Raw genomic sequence first — 20521 nt, forward strand, 5'->3', positions numbered from 1 at the left:
AGAAATATGCAGCTAATTATTTACCATGTGAGTTTTCCCCTGAAAATGGCAGAAATAGAGCTATTAAATGGAACCATGCTATATATCCAAATAGTCTAGATTCATTGCAGCAAGCTTTGTCTCAAAAGGAGAATTTTCTTTCTTGGGTTCCTTAGCACCAACTCTCATGTGATAGAAGCCTGTTTTTTATGCTGGACCTCCAGGAAGCATGAACATCTGGTGGGATGTTGGGTATCTGCTTGCAAGCCTCCCAGCAGCATTCTTCAGGTGACACTTCAGATTTGTCAAGAGTGGCTATATTAAATTTGCTGAGAGTGGCTATATTAAATAGCAGGAAACGCTTGTGTCAATGACTGCAGAAATACAGAAATCTTGAACTGCAGTGAGGTAAGCTACCTGAATCTCTGGTTTTCTTCCTGGCAGAGAAAACAATGCTTGTGGGTTGCATCCAGGAGTTCTTTCAGATTCTTGATTGGGTTTCCTTTTTTTCTGGACAATTTTATAAGGATTCCCCCATTGCACTCACCTGCTGTCTCCGGAATAAATCTGGTGCCTTGCAGTAATGTTTCCTTCCAGTAATGTTTCCTTGCAGTAATGTTTTAATGTTTTCCACCTGACTAGGTGCACACTTGGAACCACAGATTTACTGCTTCACCTCTGCCTCCAGGATTACAGCAGGTGCCTCCAGAAGCCCATTATAGATTTGAGAACCATTCCACCTCCAGCAGACAGACTCTCAGTGCAACGCTCCTGTGTCACTATATATTCTCTAAGGCTGTGAAGCAATAGAGCACACCTTAATGGCCCATTGCAAACGTAAATTACATACAGACTTTGAGTGCAGAATGGAGATGTGAGTCTCCCACAACTACTCCTGAGAGCAGCAGGCATGGTTCAGTCCCAAAGTGCCAGCAAGCTGGAGGACACAGGGGCTGTTGGCTTAGGGAGAAATGGAGCAGGAAGAGGAGAGGAGACCAAGCCTAGTAAGAAGATCCTGGGTACCTGCAAGGCCCCCTGGGCTGGCATGGCTGCACCAGCTGTGTGTTGCTGGGACTAATCGTGTTGCTAGGAAATTCGAACATCAGGTAGATGAATCACCAATAGCTGCCAGAGGCATTTGGTTGGAATTACAACTTGCCACACATCATGATCCTGAGCCAGCTGGGGAAAAGTCCCTCTAGGAAGACATCTGAGATTTGGAAAATGGATGATGCTGGCTTACTAACCCATCCTCTTCCCCAGCTTATGGATCTTACTTATATTCTGTTGTGCTGGCAAGCTCTGTGCTGTCAATCACAACATCCCTGACAGCAAAGCTGCCTCCTACTCCCACCCCTACACACGCCAAAGCTCACCTGCCCTGGCACACTGCAGGGAAGTGCTGGATGATCCATTTTTAAGGCAAAATACAAAAGCTTTTGTGTTGGCTAATACGTTTATGAGTCCATCTGCCAAGAGGAGGCTTTCTCAATAACTTTTGAGGCTGAAATTATGACAATATAACACCATCATGTATTCATCCTCCACCAGAACAACTTGCTGCTTGTGCTTGATCTCTGTTGATGGTTCACATGCCAACCTCAAAAAAAAATCCTCATGATACAATACATTTGGGTAACAGCCTGGCCCAGTATCAACCACGAAATATCTAGAAGTATGGGCAGTACCCTGCAGCTCTGACAGCTAGATTAGATACTGCCAGGAGGCTGTATCTGGGGCCGTTCCTTCAGCAAATAAACAGTGATTTCTTTTAATATTTACTGGAATATAAGCACCATTCATTGCAGTCATGGTAGCAGGTAAGCTGGCCAGGGAGGAAGGCTTGGCAGTTCCACCCAGGGCAAGCAGACTGCAATAAATACAATACTGCACTTCTTAAATCAGCACAAGGATGCTCACCTGTGACCTGCATTGAAAGGGTTCTTGATGTAACTTAAGTTTATGACAGGCAAAAATGGAGAGAAAAGCCAGAAAGAAAAAGGCATCTGTGGCTCCCAGGAAGGCCAGTTTGAACACACCACCTTACACGACAGTGAAGCACAGGAAACTGCTTGCCCTTCCCAGACTGAAAATACAGCAGGAACCAACTTCATGCAGGGGCTGTGTGGTGTTGATGAAGGGCAGTTAAGCATCCCTAGAAAATGCCTGCTATTAATACAAAGCAACAGTATTTCCCAGCTCCCTGTAATAACCTCATTGTTCTTTCTCCACGAATGTTCTGCATTTCTCATCTAAAGAAGAGCAAGAAAATGCAGCCCAGGCCTAGCTAGTTGCTGCTTCAGCACCAGCAGAGCCTCTAGAGAAAACCACCAGTGGCGGAAGGGCTGATCATGCCAGCACACTGCCACAGTTGCCACTTTCAAATCCTCCAGTCCAAATCCAAGGAAGTTTCCTCAAATAGTTCATTTTCTTCAGGCTTGTCCTCTTTCAGCCTTTTACATCTTTGCTGCCCTGTTAAAGGCTTTCCTTCAGCTCCTCAACCTGGACAATCCCTGTTTGCTGAACCAGTGACTAGTGATGACTGTCCATCACTAGTCATTGTCCATTACTAGGACATGTCCAATCCTTCCTGCAGTTGGGGTGGCTGCCTATCTGCAGCCCACTGTAAGGATTTTGAAGCCAAACTTGGCCAGCAATCAGATTTCCTTCCTGTTTATTGAGAATGTAATTCCCAGTTGTTATTGTAAGAGCTGTTGGAAAAGAAAAACCCAACACATGCAGTGGCATGTGTTTCAAGGTATGCACATGCATACATGCACATACAACATATGCAACACATACAGTGGCAGTTTCAAGGTATGATCAAACAGAACATCCTGCTTGCTGAGCTTTTTCCATGTAATACAAACTTCAAAGTACTAAATAATTCATGAATCATCACCCTGACAAATCTGAGTATTAGGGAATCAAGAGAACATGGAAATTGTGTTTCCATACGGAAAATGTTTTGTACTAGTTCTTCCACCAAGCAGGAGCCATTGGGACTTTCTAGCCTCAGAAAGAGTGAGAATTTGGGGCTCAGGCATTTGGCCCTTAACAGAATAAACACTTCTATCCTGTGCATTTCTGCTTCCTTTATCAGTGCAGTGTTCAGAAGCTTATGTGAGGACAGGGGGAAAGGTGGTTCATCCATCCTTAATGATATTCCACTAGAGTAAGACTTTATTGTTTTAGCTGTGGGATTGCTTCCAAAGCCCTATAATTTTCTTCACCTAAAGCTGGGAAAGTAACACACAGTCTGCTTGCAAATAGGGATCTGATCCAGTGGAGCCACATCGCTTCCTCTGCAGCAAGCCATTCCCCAGCGCATGGATGGAAGGGTATCCATTACATCGTGTAAAGGAAGGGGGGAAAAAAATAAAATTTGCTGCAAATGGATGTAACAGAATTCAAGGAAGGTCACAGGGGACACAGGCAGCCTGGGAACGGGCAATTCCACCTCCCTTTGACTTGCTTTCTTTTGTTTCAGGGTGAGAACTTTTCACTTGACCGGCTCTCGGCCAGCTCCCCTGTTATATCATATCCAGATTACTCAGTGGATAAGGCATTTGGAGTGTTACATCAGAGAGGTAACACTGGTTTATATAACTTTATATTTTTCTCAGACACCTGCTTCTCCACCTTCCTGAAAAATGTTTATATAAATGTTTATATTTTCAGGAATGGGAACTTATTTATATTACCCTAAGGATGACAGTCACCTTAACTATAAAATGGGACTAGTGGTTGCTGCACAGGTACCTCCACAGCATTGCCTGGGACCTTTTTTCTGCTTCTTGCAAACACCGCTTCACCGAAACCAGAAACATGCAGGGGAAGAAATTGGTTCTGGTGAAACACAAATCTAGAGCTGTCTCTCATCCTTGAGGTAGAAGTGCTAGCCAAAAAGGAACCAGAAATCACCCTAAAATCCCAGAGGTTACAGCACTCATCGCAATATCAGAGCGCTGTGTCTGAGGCTCCGCTAAAAATCCAATCGAACACTGGTTTGTGTCTGTTCCTAATGAAAAATTTCCAAAAGTCTTACTGCCACCTCAGAGTAAAACAGGGAGGATTTTAAAGCTTTTGTTTTGAGGAGAAAACCTTCTTACTATTACACATTTTATCAGGTCAGTATCTCACAGAGGTTGTGTGCTGCCTTCTTTAACGTGCTGCCTTCTTTAACGTGCTGCCTTTAGCCATCTTATTAATTAATATTACCAGTTATTAATGCTCCTGAGAAATCTCTTTTGTTTAAACTTCATGGAAGTGAAGGATGAGATACATTTTTGCACATAGGTTACTTCAGGTACTTCAGGCAGTGTCAATCACATGTAATTCATTCATACAAAACGCAACCCTTCCTTCTTGCTGCTCATGTATCTCATTGCACATCAATTTCCTAAATTTCGTGAGCAGCTGCCGTGATAAGAGCAACATTTACAGGAAAGCTGCTCCGGCAACCCCTGTGAAAGGAAGTTTGGCAAGCAGGTACTGGAAAGGGCTCAAGGAAAACTTCAATTGCAACATCTGAGCTTGGAATTGGTGTTCTCATCCCAGCACCCAGGATGGGTCATGCTGACACGGTTCATCCCAACCAGCTGCAGGAAAACTGGTGAGGAGTGAATACCCCATATATCCAGTTTCACTTTCCTTGCATTCTACACATGTAGGGTCAGACCCGGCAGAAACTCTCCCATTCACACAGCCCCCAAGCCTATGCAGACACCCATCCATGCCCGGGCAGGACTGTCACTACTACCCTTGTGGGAGCAAGCCCACAGAACATCCCACCTGCGAAGCATGGGCTATGAAATCCTTCTAGCCCTGAGCCACGACATGTAAGCGTCTGCTGCTGCTGCTTCTTTTCCCAGGCTGCTGTTGAGTAAAACAGTAAATCCAGCACTGGCATCCCAGCCACCAGATTGAAAAAAAGAAGACAAAGAAAACTAAGCTGCATAGCGCAAGGTATTAACATGGCATAGACTTCCATTAGTTCAAATTTGCTTAGAAACGACACTGCCAAGTTAACTTCGTGTTTGTTCACCATTTTTACAGCAGCCGCTGCAGCTTAGGAAGATAAACCATGTCATGATGCCCATTACATGTATTTGTTTCCTTCTGGCCAAGGCCATACACCCCCTGTGTTCCCTTTGGTCCCCAGGCAGGATGCCTTGTGAGGGCAGGCTGAATCTGGCACAGCCTACAGTGCTCCTGGCACAGCAGCCACCGAGTCATCTGCATTAAGCATCCCACCACTTCGTCATTTGCTTGGTTTTGTTAGACCTTAATGTTTAAACTGGAAAGCCCATTTATTACCCCAAGGAATTTTTTTCTGACATACAAGTTCCCTGGCCTTTTCAGTTGAAAGGTCTGTTGGCCAGTTTATTAGCTCTGAAAGCTACTTATGCCTCCAAGACCTCTGCTGACTCGGAGTTACTGTAATACTGGATAATTTGGGTATTAATGCCAAGTTGCAAATGATGTTTGCTCCTCTGGACCTGGCTCTCAAAAGGAATGAATATTTTAGGCCTGAAACTGTGTCTGTGGTCTCGTAAAAAAGCACAGCTCTCCTCATTTTCTATTTCTTTGCCATTAAAGGAATTATTTCATCCTGCCCTTTGCTTGTCCTCTGGTTCGAGTTTGCCTCTTTGGCAAAAGGTTCAGTGGGCTATAAAGGCACAAATCGAAGTTGGAGACTTACCCAATGTAATATCCCCAAATCCACACTTTGTCATCAGCAGTAATCTTACACACTCACAACCTCTGTTGAACCTCCTTCTCATTCCCAGCTTGCAGTTGACCACTATTTCACCAAGCAATCCCCTTCTGCCCTGGCCCTGATCTAACACTGCAGCCAGACCAGCTCTGTTTACACCCAGAGATAGCTGGGCTGTAATCAAACACCCTGGCTTGGCCTGGGGACCACAGCAACTTGCAGCTGTGTCCCAGCTGGTAAAGGTTCTTCCTGTAGTTATTTCACCAGCCCCTTCACTTACAGTGAGACCGAGATGTGGAAATTCAGCTGTGGGGTAAATACCTTAAATAAATAGTGCTTTCACCTTCCAAACCAGGTTTCTCAGCTGACAGTGGTGCCAGTTGTGGAGCAGGGCCATGCTCTCTGTGCATGTATGCTGCTTGGCTCAGGATTCCCCTCCTTTCCCTCGGTTCCAGCTTGCTGCGGCATAGCTGTAAAATCAAGCTGAACTGTCAACAGTGCTTCCAAGAAATGAATACAGCCAGCAAAAATTGGGCTGGAAAACAAAACCCATGCTTCCTTCACAGAAAGTTCATGAGAGCGGCTTACTCTGCCTCTCCTCAGGCAGGCTCCTGTAAATCAATGCATTAGTAAGTCCTGCTTCTCTGAGCCAACCTTTGTAATGTGGGTGCCCGTATAGAGCAGAAAGGCACAGTCATGCTGCCAAAGGCAGAAATACGATAGGATTTTTTCTTTCCCTCACATCAGAGCAGAATCTGTCTCCAAGCTGCATAGCAGAGGATCCAGGTTTTGTCCTGGCCTTCAGGGCTTGGTCCCTAGCGACAGCAAAGAAAACTCTTCTTGGACAGCAGATCCACACAGCTTTCTAGGCTCTGGCAGAAGGCAGGATCCAGCCAACAACAGCAACAAAATTTGTGCTCCATTTTCTTACTCCCCATTTAGCCACTCTCTAATCATGAGCTTGCTTCCACCCTCGCAGCTTGCTTCAGAGCCCTGGAATTCAGATGTTTTTCCCTGGAGTCTCCAGGCTTGGTTCCAGCTTGAAATCCCTTCTGCTAGAAGCCATCCCCGCAAGTGCTTCTCAATTACAAGCAGTTTAGCACAGCCTCAGGAGCTGACGGTTAGCAGTCACTGGTTGCTGGCCTGCCCACAAACATCTGTATTTCACAAACAAAGCAGGTTGATTTAAGCCACCACTCTCTGCAACAGTCTGACAGGTCCCTAAGGGTCCTTACAAAGCTAAGACTTAGGCAGTCCTCAGATTTGCAATGTATCATAATGCTCTGTAGACCTTTTAAATAGTGGTCATTGACAAGACAAGCAGGAATGGCTTTAAACTGGCAGACAGGAGATTTAGATCAGACCTTAGGAAGAAGTTCTTCCCTGTGAGGGTGGTGAGGCCCCAGCCACAGGTTACCCTGCGGCTGCCCCATCCCTGGCAGTGTTCAAGGCCAGGTTGGATGGGGCTTGGAGCAACCTGGTCTGGTGGAAGGTGTCCCTGCCCGTGGCAGGGGGCTGGAACTGGGTGAGCTTTAAGGTCCCTTCCAAACCAAACCATTCTATGATTCTGTGAAGATGTAGCTAGATTTAGTCCTGTGCTTATAGACAGAAGAGTGGCCAAAGGAAGCGAACAACCAAAGGGGTTCCCAAGATTATTTTACAGAAAAAATTTCAATCCAGTTGATACATGAAAAATCTGATTTTTTAAGAAGGTACCCTTCTTTTAAGAAGCAAAAGCTCACAATGAACATGCTCTGACATCTCAGAAGTCCTTCACCAAGGCAAAAAGTAGAAGCAGTAGGTTTGTACATTAATTGCATAACCAAAGGTGCCTGAGTTTAGGCTTGCACAGACAGTTCTGCCGCACCCACAAGTGTGTTTATTTAAAACACATCAGCCCTGACTACAAGGACTCACCAGCACAATAAAAGCAAAAAACCACAAGTCTTTATTTCTCTTTTTTTTTTTTTTTTTTGTCTTGTTGGTAAACTTCAAATCGTTGTTTCTGTTATGGGTTCATAATTTTCCTACTGTTCCTGGCAAGCACCAGCAGGTCTCAGGAACTTGTTCTGCAGAAACACAAACTGGGGACTGATCAGTTCAAGGAGGAAACCAAAGGAGGTTGAGGAGCCCTTAAGGACAGAAAAGAGGTGCCTGACATGGAGCCCTTGTTGTGGAGTGATGAACATCATCTCTCAGCAGCAGCCAGAGATCTGATTGAAAAACTCAAACTGTTCCATGTGAATTTAGCAGAGCAGGGAAGTTGCTTGAGGCTTCCTAGACTGACCTACTCTGGTCACCGCAGCTGCAGAAGGTTCTCACTGAGCAGCATGGAGAGGACACCAAAGGACTTGCAGGGGACAAAGAAATGAAATAGAGTGGTCTTCAATTTTAAATAGCCAGTAACTTACCAAGGTAACCTCTCAACTGGCCCTCACATGCAATGCTGCAAACAGTGAGGAAAGTATTCAGCATCTCCACAGATGGAACGTGATACACACACCCAAAACTCCATAAGGAGACTTTTTTCCTGGTCCTATCACACGCTGTAGGTCAAGGTTGTAATGCAGGGGTGAATTCCACAACTAACGAAGGTGATATCTGTTGACTCTCATAGTTGATTTTTTGGAACAATAATTCATATTTGCCTCCCTGGATACAGAATGGCAACTTGGATTAGCACTTCACAGCCTTGTCCTGAGGACTCTCTGAGTAAGCCCTCACCTCTGCTCTTGATATCCTCTGCTTTGATATTCCTCTGGGGCAGAATGTAGGATATTTCCTAAGCATCGGTTTTGAAAAACCACTTCCCTTTCCAGTCCTATAATCAGCTCATCCCTTTTGGGCAAGAAAGCTGGCCATTTAAAACACAGCCACCCAAGCTCCACTGACACAGGCTGCTGCACTGGTTAGGAGCTCCCCAGTACAGGCCAAATTAGATCAGCATAATACAATGTGGAATACAGGAATGATCAGCACAAACACTGCAACTTTGACCTCAGAGATGGTAAGAGCAGCATTTCACTTCACACCAGTTCTATGCCCTTATTCCCAACACACTCTGATGCCCCTTTGTTTTTTGAAGATGCCCTTTAGTTTTTGTGCTTCCCTCTGTTTTTGATGCAGGATTTTGAGACCTAGGTGTTTTTAGAAAGGTGAACATTGATCACTGATTTTTTTTTCTTCCAGCAAGGCCAAGTGCAGGAGTGGAACAGCACAATCTTGCACTACTTTGGACCTAATCTCCTAAGAGGAGCATAAGGCAGGGTGAAAAGTGTATCAGTTCATCTCTCTTAGGGAGCTGAAAGACATACGATTTGGCAAGCACAAGGCACACCCTGGTGCTTGCCAGGAAGCTGATGAAAAGTTCATCAGATCTCTGGGTCAGAGATTCAAAATCAGAAATAAAAAACACACAGAGACTAAGTCTGGAATCCCTTTATTGAAAAATTTCATGCAAGAATAATCAGTAGAAAAATACTCAAGTATGATACAGCAACACCACAGACAAGCTCCTTATACATCAGCTTGAGGCTGATTCATCTACAAACTGCCATTGTCTCCCCATACTGAGCTTTCCAGAGGCTCAGAAGTATCCTGTCATGTCAGTGAGTTTCAGCACAGCACAGGGAGCAAAGTCTGTCTTTATGTCAAGTATCTCAAAGCTCTGAGACAGATTTTTTTTCCTGTGGGAGGTATGAAGGCCCTGTTGGTCTGTTGAGAATCCTGTTTGCAACATTAAGGCATCATTCCCTTCTACCCAAGCTCATTCAAAATGCTGACTGAAAGCCTGTAACAAAATATTTTGCCAATAAAAATCTTTTAGAAAACTAGTTTGCTATATACATCATAAAGCTATCAAAAAGTGACTGTGCCAATTTCCCCTTTACACAAATAATACTATTTTTTAAAAAAATCACATTACAATTTCATATAATATATAACATATTGCATCTTTCTGAAATGCTGTGCAGCAGAAGCCCCATACAGTACCTGGGTGGTTACAAGACAGACTAGTAGCACCCTTTAGTTCTGCTGTCTTCAACAGCAGCTGCCAAGAATTTGCCAATTGCAGTTTTAGGATTTGGAAAGTAGAAGCTGCAAGATGGTAAATGAAGTGTTTATAAATCAGTACCATTTCTTCTCAAGAAGGAAAAACCATCATCACAGGAATCTCTTGATTAAAAAGATACTGCATATTGCTTGCTGCTGCTGTCAGTGAGACAATACAGTTTGACTCTTTGATGTCAGTTTTGATTTGCAGAGTACCACTTCACATGCCAGAGAGGTACCTGAAGAATCTGTCAGTCATTTCTCGTCTAATAGGACCATACAGCCAAGGCACAGGAGCAAATAACACCACAACAGCTTACTTCATTTTTTGAAAAAACACTGTATGACACTGACATACACAGGGTTGTCAGCCTGCCATCTGGAAATAATAAAAATTGATTGTTCCACAATTCAATTATCAGTAATCTGGAAGGTGTTACAAAGAAAAGCAATCACTGTCTTGCCCTCTACTTTTCCAGGCACAAGATCCAAAGCCCCTGCAGCCTTTATGCACAGCAATGCATGCAAGGAGCTGGATCCCCATGGGTTGAAGGCACTACCATTGTGAAACCCACTCTATTTGGTAACTTAATTTTCTCAAATAACTCAGCAAGAACTTAGTAACTTTCTGGAGAACCTTGGAGAATACCAGGAGTGGGCTTTACATTTGAGGACGTACAAATCAGATGAGTTGCTTCTCCAAGAAAACAGCAGTAACCCATTCAGACACAGTTAGCATAGGGATGTTATTTGTTAGGGGGGATTTTTGTTTGCTTTCTTTAACAGAGAGCTGGCAACAGCCAGCGCCCCTCCTTGTACAAAACGTACAAAGTTATCTCCAGCTAAAGGTCCTAGAGCATAAAGTCCTTTCTCCTGGGTGGACTCATAGGTGAATGGGTCAACATCTATAGGATTCCTCTTTGGATTGACCGGTTGGCTGCTGTTCATTGCCAAGTCAATGCCATTATTTGGCAGAAAGGAGAGGTTGGGGTTTGAGCCAGTCAAAACAAGAGCCATGGAAATTTTATAAACTTTCTGGTGGCCATTCTTATCTTGAAAGATACATTTCTTGTCCTTGCCAAAGGATAGCACATGATGTTCAGGAAGGCTAACATAACATTCATAGGGCCCTGCACAAGCAGCTGACTGTTCTTTCATCATCTGATGAATTTTGTGGTATTCAGGGTACATCATTTTGGGGAGCTGGTTAAAAATAAGACCTGGATCACTGACTTTTCTCCGGAAAACATGGATTACTGGAATATTGCAATGGTGAGCAAAAAGAATCGCGTCAGCAGCTGTCAGACCAGCACCTACAATCAGGACTGGATCTGACATGATGCCAATGCTGTTATTTTTCACTGCTTCCTCTAGGGCAGACAGCTGGTGATGGACATAGGAAAGGTTTTCTCCCTTGACCCCAAGCCAAGTAGGACTATCATATGTTCCGGTAGCTAAGACCACATTCTCTGCATAGATGGAGAAGGGTTCTTTACCACCTTTCATAGTTTTGAAAAAGCCATCCACCTGAAAGACCTCTGTGCTTTTCTCATTGAAGTTCCAGAGTGAGTCATCACTATTCTCTTGCCGATCTTCTTGTGTGTGGTTGGAGATGCTACCTGCACTCACTTTCCTCACAGAGGTCACAACAGTACTGCATCTGAAATTCTTCTGCAGTCCTTTCTTCACCACATAGTGCTGGTAATATTGAGCAATGTCTTCTGCTGTGGCTCTATTATTTCTGAGGCCTCTGTAATATAACACAAATGAAGGTCAAGCAGCAGTTAAGTAAGAGACTGGAATTTCTCCCCTCTTCCACTGCCACTTCCACTTCCTCTTCCACTAAAGCCATCTATCCTTGCACTACCAGAGATGACTTAACTAGTTTCCTTAACTTCAGCAAAGTTATCACTGGTATATAGAGCTAGCACGGAGGTCAACAAGATGCTAAACAGAGGCAGCTTCCTCTAGCATGAATCTCATCACTAAAAACATGGTTTCTCATTTATGTCTTCCTCTCACATCTTGTTTTGATTCCATTTTTAACTCCTGGACTCTTGAAGACTGTTACACATCAAGAGCAGAAGCATCTCAGCCTGCACAGTAGCTGAGCTGATTATACTTGTCATTTGGGACAGCAGCAGTAGACACAGAATTTGGATGACCATGGCTTTTCCAAGCTTTATTCAGAATCCATGGTCACTGTGAGCCATTTCTCTAGTGGCTGTTAAGGACACATTCCAAGCAGCACTGCAACTTTACCTGAACCCCTGAATGCAGAATGGACTTTTACTGGGGGGTGGGAAGGTGTCCTTTCTCTCAATAGAATGATCTATAACAGATAAGTAGCTACATTCAAGAAGTCCACTCCACTCCACATACCCAAACCTCTGGATGTTTGCAAATAATCATACCATAGGTATCTTACCTTTTCTTTTGCTTTAGCCAGTCTTTGAATGGGAGATCTGGAAGCCCCATCCATTCCCCTCTGCTCAGGGTAACCATAGAGCCCTCTATAGACTGGAACAAAAAATAGAGTAAAATGACTTCCAGTTACTTAATATAAGAAGTGAAATGCAATTTTGTCATGTTTCAATATGGCACAGATAATGAAATCAGTGATTTCCCCTGATCTGCTCTCATGCATGAAGCCATCTGTGTTCTCCAAAAAGAACACAAGACTGGAAATATAAATGCATTTCACGCTTTTTTCCTTTTAAACTTTTGCTTGTTTATATACATAAAATCAGATGTGGCTGACTGGCATGTTAAAGGAGCTTTTGCCTCTCAGTCAACACATTTGGCTATCTTACTACATGTAGACCTAAGGCTTCAGTTCACATACATGCCAGGCACCTCCAGGAGCATTTCTGCCAAGGACCACATGGGGGATGGCTCTGTCGGTCTCATGCCACCAAGTGAGGACAGATTCTGCCGTTCCACCAAAGTCTGTGTCTGGACGCTGAAGAGTATCAAACAGAAGAGCCACAGGGCTGTGGGATCGTCCCTCCAAGCCTTCAGACAGATACTCCAAATCCTAAAGAGAGGCAGAAGAGATGCTCAAGATGCATGTCCTGCTAGGCAGCAGACTGCTTGTTACTCCAGTGCTTCCAGCCAGTGGTCTTGGTCTTCTGTGAAGCTTATTTACTGGCATATAGATACTGAGGACCACCACAAGGATCTTAGCAGCAATGCTGGCATTTCATAGAAGGGAAATCTGGACAACTAAAAGTACATTGCTTAAGGCTCATTCTGTCTGTGTACTTTACTGTGTTGTTATACTGTTTGTCTTTACACAAACCTGGTCCAAAATGGAGATATCTCGTGCCTCTTCCAGTTTCTTCTGAAGAATGGGATGAGGATGAAGACAGTCTCTTTTGAAGTATGGGATGTAGCCTGACAGCAAGTATGACAGACAGATTCCTGAAGGTCCATTCCCTAAAAAAGACAATGGAGAAAAATTCGTACTTCTGCAGACAGAAATGCTTCTCAATGGGCTGCTCTAATATCCTGACCAATTCAAAGGACACAACATTGCTATGGATACAGGGGACTTCCTATTCCAGGTTGACCACTGACCTATTGGACGGAGTTGGGGAGTCATTTTACCCTTATGTCCCCTTCTCGTCCTCAGTTGCACCTATTTGCATTGCAAGATCTTCAGAACTTGCTGAAAAGACGTTGGGTTAAACAAGCCAGAGGTTAACCTCACCTGAAGCTTGAAGTCTCTAGGATGCTGATGAATTGAGTTATTGCTCATTACTTTAAAGGTTTAGAAACTGGTCCCATACGGACTGGGGACCTCAGCTCTCCTGGATGCACATTTCACACCCGTGCAGAGTAGTTCATGGCGCACAGGATACAGAGTAAATCCAGAAAAGAGAGTTACTATTGGAGAGAAGGGGAAACAGCTCTTCTCAGTGACAAATTAGGGGTTTCTGGCAGTAACAGTTTTGACTAACAGGTCTTGGGGACACTTTCAAATAGGAATCAGCCCCATCATGGTACTGCAGGCAGTGTGTTAAGGAAAATGTCACTCTGCCATGCCAAGACAACTCTCCAGAATATAGCACTTTGAACAGATTGCTGGACAGCTGAACTCCTGCTGACCACCCAACAGCCAGTGGAAAAAACTTGATCTATGTGACTCCAAAGCCTAGTGAGAGCAGCGCATGGAAAGTTTTCCCATGGCTGTTCTCCAGCATGTTTAATATTTTACAGTGTCTGCATAACTAGGTGTCAGCCTCTCTGGCTGCTCAGGCATTGCTGCTCACCAGTATGTGACTAACCACCATTACATAATGCAGTGACGACGTAGGGGAGGAGAGCTGAAGTGACACAGCAGCCTGCGTTGACACATTGCCCATGCTGCATGTGTGAGTGACTGGGGCAAAGGCTGCTGCTTGTGGATCTGAGATAGAGGGAGGCTCAGGCTGTAAAGCTCAACAGTGAGCTGAGTTATGTGTCACAGGTGGGGCCAAAGTCTGAGCAAGAACCAGCAGCTGCAGGTCAGTGTTTGGAATATTCCACTTGTAGGAAAGTTATCCAAAACCAACAGAAAACAAAAGCAAACTAAACCACAGGTGTAGTAAAATATAACATTTTTCAGGTTACTACTTTGCTTTAGGAAGTACAAGAAGGTACCTAAGCTAAACTGAATCACCTGAGTGCACAACACTCAGCAACACATGGGAGGATTTACTGTGAACCACATCTGTTTGATATGGACAGTCACATGGACAGCTGCCTCTAGGGCTCAAACTATTCTAGAAAGCAACTGCTTTCATGAGATTGCCAGCACAGCAGAGGGATACCACAGGCTTCCTGGAGCAGGGCCTGGGGAAGCAGGGCCTGAACCTGCATGCAATGTCCAGCTGCATTGAAATAGCTGAGCTGCTTCAGTCCAACAGCCTCCTCAGAGTGCACATCTGCACACCAGTACTTCTGTCGCTTTAGTGAGATTTCCACACCAGATCACTGGATAGCACAAGAGATGTACCAAAATAGCCTCTCTCCCACCTAAAGGCTTGTACAACTGGGCAGTTCGAAGTCGCTCTCAGACTAGAACCTGCTGATAGTAGTAACCTTGTCAAACTTGCTGTTAGTGATAATTAAGCATGATTTATGTGGTGCTCTAACTTTGGACTACATCTCCTGGGTACTACAAATTAGGTGACAGATAAGGAAGGAGCCCAGCCCTACAAGGCATTTAAACACATGCTTAGATACACAGGGTCCAACACCTGCCCTGGAGCACAGATTGCAATCAGTCACAGAGGGAAAGGGGCTGACATCACTACTTCTGCTTTCCTCAATCACCTCACATTACAAAGCTCCCCTCCTGCAAAGGAAACAAGACCGTTACTACATAACCCGCTTTCTAAACTGGTAGAAAACCCACAGATTTTTACCATTCTATTAAATCTGTACAAAATCAGTGTAGCTGACTTGCATTTTAAAAGAACTCTGAAAATTTTCAAGAAACTTTAACAGCATCTGGAACACTTTCTACACACACAATGGGGAAAAAGATAATCAAACAAACCCACCTCCAATACAAGCACTATGGCTCATTACTTCATAGCAAGTTGATCAACTATCTGTAGTAAAAGTTTTCAAACCCTTCTAAATATCTATCAGAAAAAACAGGCCCAGCTGAACTGATGCCCAAAAGGTTGTCAATTTTACTGTTTAAAGAGAGGTATGTGTTTTAGTGTGTCAACTACCTGGTCCTCTACTTCCCACAACTCTTAGTGGTCTTTCTTTCAGTACTAGAGGGAGTTTGGCTGTTACAGAAAGGATGCAGAAACAGTGGTCAGGCATTTCTGGTTTGAGTAAGTACACTTGGAACAAAAGCTGCAGACATCAAGTCCAAAGCAACAGCAGCATGAGAGAACACAGTAATGCTGGCAAGACAAAGCTTACCTATGATCACAACAGGCAGTGGCTTGAACCCACTCTTATTCTGGGGTTTGGTCAATAATGCATACATCTTTCCGTCTGGAAGCATTTAGATCCTGGAATCTACCTGTTAAAACAAATAAGCTTTGAATTATTTACTTTTTTTGACTAAAAAAAGCCATGACTTTCTACAGCCCACAAACCCAGGTGAATCTAGATCATTATCCTTGCATTACAGACAGTCACATTACACTTCCACACTCAGGACAGGCCTCCTTATCTTTTTCTCCTCCTGCCCCCAAAAGAGAAGGATGACTCCTTGATTATATATCACCAAAAGAGAAAAAAAAAAAAAAAAAAAAAAAAAAAGGAGAGAACCCTTATCTTTCGCTTCCACACATGAATTCCAGTCCTTCCAGAAGAGCTGGCAACTTCGGAAACCTTCTGACTACAGTAACTGAAGTGTTGCAGCTTGTTAATGAAAATTTCACTTTTGCCCATACTGTGTAGAAAATGGTCATAATTATCATGAGCAGCTCATACTTTTTAAAGCAATTTGTGCATTTACTCAAGACTGCTGTCCAAAGGCTGGAGATCTCACTGCATTTTCAAATATGTACCATTCCGTCTCTAAGGAGATTTTTGGGAAGTGTTAGTTTAGTTTCTGAGCCCTCTTTGCTAGTTTTCCAGAAAATAGAGTTCTTGGTTTGAACAAGTAAATAACAACAAGTCTTGAGACAAATTATACATCATAATTATCTTGGAGACTAAGGTGTCATTAGAGTGTAATGTGCAAAACTAATAATAATTTTTAGATATTTAATTAATTTAATAAAAAAAAAAAATCAAAGTTTTTTTGTCATTCCTGCAGGAATCCCACCATGTCAAATAATGACTTTAGTTTTCCAGGGAATTCAACTATACCATCACTAATCTAGAGGAGTTACAAGTTATTTTTACCAGAATAAACATGAGATTTTTGAAATCCAGCATAAGCTTTTAGGTTATTCTACAGAGAATAGATCCTTTTATAAAGACATTATTCTCATTTTGGAAAGTTAAATTAAAAAAAAAAAAAAAAGGTGACTGAGTGGCTTGACTTTGTTCAGTACAGCATGCTCCCCACACCCTTTTCAGTGCAGAAAGATCTTTGGCAAGCACACTGCACACTTCCATAAGGTCTGGCACATCACTGTCTTTGACACAGGTATTGCAGCAAATGTCATCTTACAAGTGTAATGTTTCACTTTAAGCCTGACATTTACATGACCAGCAACTACAGTAATGTGGTAAGACCCTGGTGACTGAATGAGCACACAGAAATCCACAGGTCAGTTCAGGACTTGCAGAATCCCAGGCTTCAGGAGTCATCTTGTAAGTGGATTTGAGTGCAAGGATGTGACAATTCTAATATACACCAATATACAGCCATTGCTGGGCTAGACCCCATGACGACCGGCTTCATTCAGGTAAAGAGGCACAAAATAAGGCTTACAGGCTGAATACAAACTCGTAGCTTTGTCCAAACTTTTGGATCACAGTTTAGTAACATCTACTGGTTGCCTGTTGCCACTTAACTAAACATTAGTCTAAGACTCATACACTTTGCCTGACAGGGCAAGAATCACTTAAAACCATAATAGTGCTTTCAAATTCAAGTTATTTCAAGCATCTGGCTTTGAAGAGAGTTGGATTTCAAGAAAACTTTAGTTCTCAAGGTAACCTAAATTACCTTAGACTCATTAAGTAGATGCACGCACTATGGAAGATGAACACTTCAGTGTGTTGTGTCCATACTGAGGCATGCATCATCCCTTTATGGCATATTTAATCCAACCCTGGTAGCTGCAGGAGCACAGCTTAACTGCCCAAGTATTTCCCCAGCCTTTTGGGTAGGTTCTGCCACATGAAACAAAACCTGCACCACCTTCAGCAGATTGATGTGTAAATTTACCCCCAAATAATTCCCTATCACAAAGCTCCAGTGTTAAAATTGGTAGAGTTCAGTCCTAGCACCTGGGATGGCCAGAAACACTAAAGGAACAAGACACTGGAGTGACCAGTCAGGTATTCCCCTCAAACTAGCTAAACCAGAGTACCTATTTGAAGGGCAGCAAAGATTTCTTCTCCATGGTAACAAATAAATCCCTCTCCATGGCTGTACTACACAAGAAGACAAGTTCTTATTAATATTTCCTAACAGAGAGTGCACATCTTGTTTCTGTGAAACTATTAGGAGTTTGGAAGAGGGAAGCAAAATCTCTGGAAGCAATCTTCCAGGTTTCTGCTCCATAGCACTCTGCAGCAGCATGCATGGAAAAACTGTATGCACTCTGTAGATGGTGGTAACCCAGCAACATCCCTGAGATTTTTGCTGGAAGCAAGGACTGCTGAACCAACCCAACACAGCATGTATTCCAGGACAGCAGCAAAGCCAGCATATAAATAACAAGCCTGCAAACCCGCATGTAAGACTTGGGTGCAAAGTCATGTTGTTGTGTGCCGGCCTTTTTCTGGGTGAGCCTGAAGGGAACAAAAAGGCATAAGACAATAGAAGTCAGACTGGCAGTCCTGTTTGCTTTAGAGGAAAGGTTGCCTTGGCTCCTTGCCATTGCACTATGCCACCCTATCCCACTCTGATAGAGAGCAAAGCCAGCAGCCACTAGCTCAATGATAACGTCATTTCACCCTCCTCCTTCTCCTCCTCCATTCTGTACCTTCTGACACATGAAGAAAGAGCATTTGCTGTAATTAAACTGAACCTTAATGGCTAAAGGAGCACAACTGTTAGTCTGTGAAATTACTTGATCCATACACATACATGACCATTTTTAGCCATGGTTTTAGTCAGGATCTGGGTCCCAAAATGACCATATCAGTGCTGCATGCTTTGTTTCCTCAAGTTTTGACACTAGACAATTCTATTTACACAAGATCAACCATCAGAGATGCTTCTGTTTATTCTGGCATGTCCCTACACACAGAAGTCCCTTCAACAACCTATAGCTATCATTTGTCATATTCATAGAGATGGTGGATAATGCTTCTTTCTTAAGTAGAAAGTAAACCAGATGCTGAACCTGTTTGTAGCTATTCCCACCTTGTAGGCTAAATGTTTGACTTCTGAGGGTAAAACTGAGCTCAGAGCATTTCAGTTTCAGACCAAATGTTCACTTTTACTGCCATTTGAAGTAAAGGTGGATTTTATTTTTTTTTTTTTTTACTCTTAGAATCAAGGGACCACATGTACCTCGATAACCTGTACAACTAATACAGTGCAGCAGATGAAAGTCTGTTCTTGCAGAGGTTACTGGAAAGCATAGAGGACATTGAAGTTCATTTCAAATCTATACAGAATTAATTACCAGCAAGAGAAAACCTGAGTTAGCAAGAAACCCCAGACTGCTCTTCTCACCCTGCTTTTATGTAGAGTAAGCTGCTGGGCATTCACACTTAGTCAACTTAGTGACATTCATCTTAGGCTGGACTCCTGCTTTAGGCTTCCTAGTTTAAATGGGTGTCTTTTTCCTCCTCTTCATTTGGGAGCATGCTGCAAGCTTAACAGTTATCTCCTTGCTGATTAAGAAGCATTTCAGTGTCTATGGGATACTGGCTTGTAGTTCTGGCTTGGTACAGTACCCAGCTCATTCTGGGCCAAGTTCTCCACACCTTCTTAGCACAGCTCTAAGCCCAGAGGGACTATAACTCACAAAGTCAGTCAGTGTGGCCCCTAGTAGCTCCAGGCTTCACAAATGAAACAGATTTTAAGTGAGTAAAAGAAAAAGCAAAGATGCATTTAGCAGGACAATGACATTAAGTGATCTTCAGCAGAAATAAAAAGCCAAGTTACAACAGTCATATGCAAGCAGTTCTCCCTAGGACATCAATGAAACTTTTGCTCAAGTAAGGACCACCAAATGTAACCTGTACATGGGGAGAATTCAAGACAGCAGGGTATTCAGTAAATAAATAATGGAAGAGACTGAAAAGCTACTATGACAGTCAGGTTTAAACAGGAACAATTGTAAAAGAAAGGCAACAGTTTTCTCCAGCTTCGTTTCTCCATCAACCCATTAATTTCACCAGCAGTTTCTAAAATTTCATTATTTTTTTAAAAAAGAGCAGAAATCTCAACAGATTTTGCATTTTATACTTTCCTACAAGTTTCAGAAATTTCCCTGCTCCTCACCCCTTGCATCTTATATGCCAGGCCAGTTACCCCACAAACACAATTCAAGTATGTGGAAAAAATTCAACTTCACAATAATACCTTCCTAAAAACACCCCTGTGATATTCAGAAAAGCAATGTTACAGTATGCCAGACAGAGCTCTCCACATTTACTTACAGCCTTCTTACCTTTAACAGTAGGTCTGATGAGAAGTGGGATCTTTAGGAAAATGCCTGTACAGTCAGGAAAGCCAACCAAACTACAAACCTCAAATCCTCCCTCTGCTCTAAGGCAGCTGTTTAAATATAGTAGGCTACCAGCAAGAAGAGAGGAGAGGAGGAGCTGAAATGAACGAAGGCGGAGCAAAGAAAATAGTTATAAGCATGAGTCAGCAGAATATTTCCCTTCCCAGCTTGTGAATGAATGAGGTAGTGATCTTCCTCTTAGTAATGTTCAGCTGACTACATAACAACAGCAAAAGCAGGCTTATAGGAGCCATGCATGGCAGAAGTCCTTTTGAATAAATACCTTCCTTTTTAAACTTTAGGGTAAATTAAAATGTGAGACTTCATAAAATCCAATGATTCCTGTTGCAGAACTGGGGTTTTCCTCTGTATTTAAAAGAAAAACAGCTAGTTATAATTGCACATGGGAACAAAAGTGATAGGTAGCACTGCATGCTTTATATGAAGCCAATGA

At 43.1% G+C, this 20521-nt stretch overlaps 1 protein-coding gene across 1 annotated transcript; it reads right to left on the reverse strand.

Annotated features, from left to right (window-relative positions):
* Positions 1 to 9121: 9121 nt before the first annotated feature.
* OSGIN1 (oxidative stress induced growth inhibitor 1) lies at positions 9122 to 20129 on the reverse strand. Its single transcript, XM_080636821.1, has 6 exons — positions 20011 to 20129; positions 15677 to 15779; positions 13053 to 13189; positions 12597 to 12788; positions 12180 to 12271; positions 9122 to 11501 (listed from the first exon to the last, which is right to left on the reverse strand). The coding sequence occupies exons 2-6, from the start codon at positions 15759 to 15761 to the stop codon at positions 10505 to 10507; spliced, it is 1503 nt and encodes a 500-aa protein (XP_080492947.1). The 5' UTR covers positions 15762 to 15779; positions 20011 to 20129; the 3' UTR covers positions 9122 to 10504.
* Between the last annotated feature and the right edge of the window lie 392 nt (positions 20130 to 20521).

The sequence above is a fragment of the Psittacula echo genome (genome assembly GCF_963264785.1).
Source record: "Psittacula echo genome assembly, chromosome: Z".
Taxonomy (NCBI): domain Eukaryota; kingdom Metazoa; phylum Chordata; class Aves; order Psittaciformes; family Psittacidae; genus Psittacula; species Psittacula echo.

Coding starts and splice junctions, on each gene's coding strand:
- OSGIN1 (XM_080636821.1), bottom strand. CDS start 15,761: ATGCTTCCAGACGGAAAGATGTATGCATTATTGACCAAACCCCAGAAT. Junction 13,190..15,676: donor ACTGCCTGTTGTGATCATAG/GTAAGCTTTGTC, acceptor TGTCTTTTTTAG/GGAATGGACCTTCAGGAATC. Junction 11,502..12,179: donor TGGCTAAAGCAAAAGAAAAG/GTAAGATACCTA, acceptor GTTATATTACAG/AGGCCTCAGAAATAATAGAG.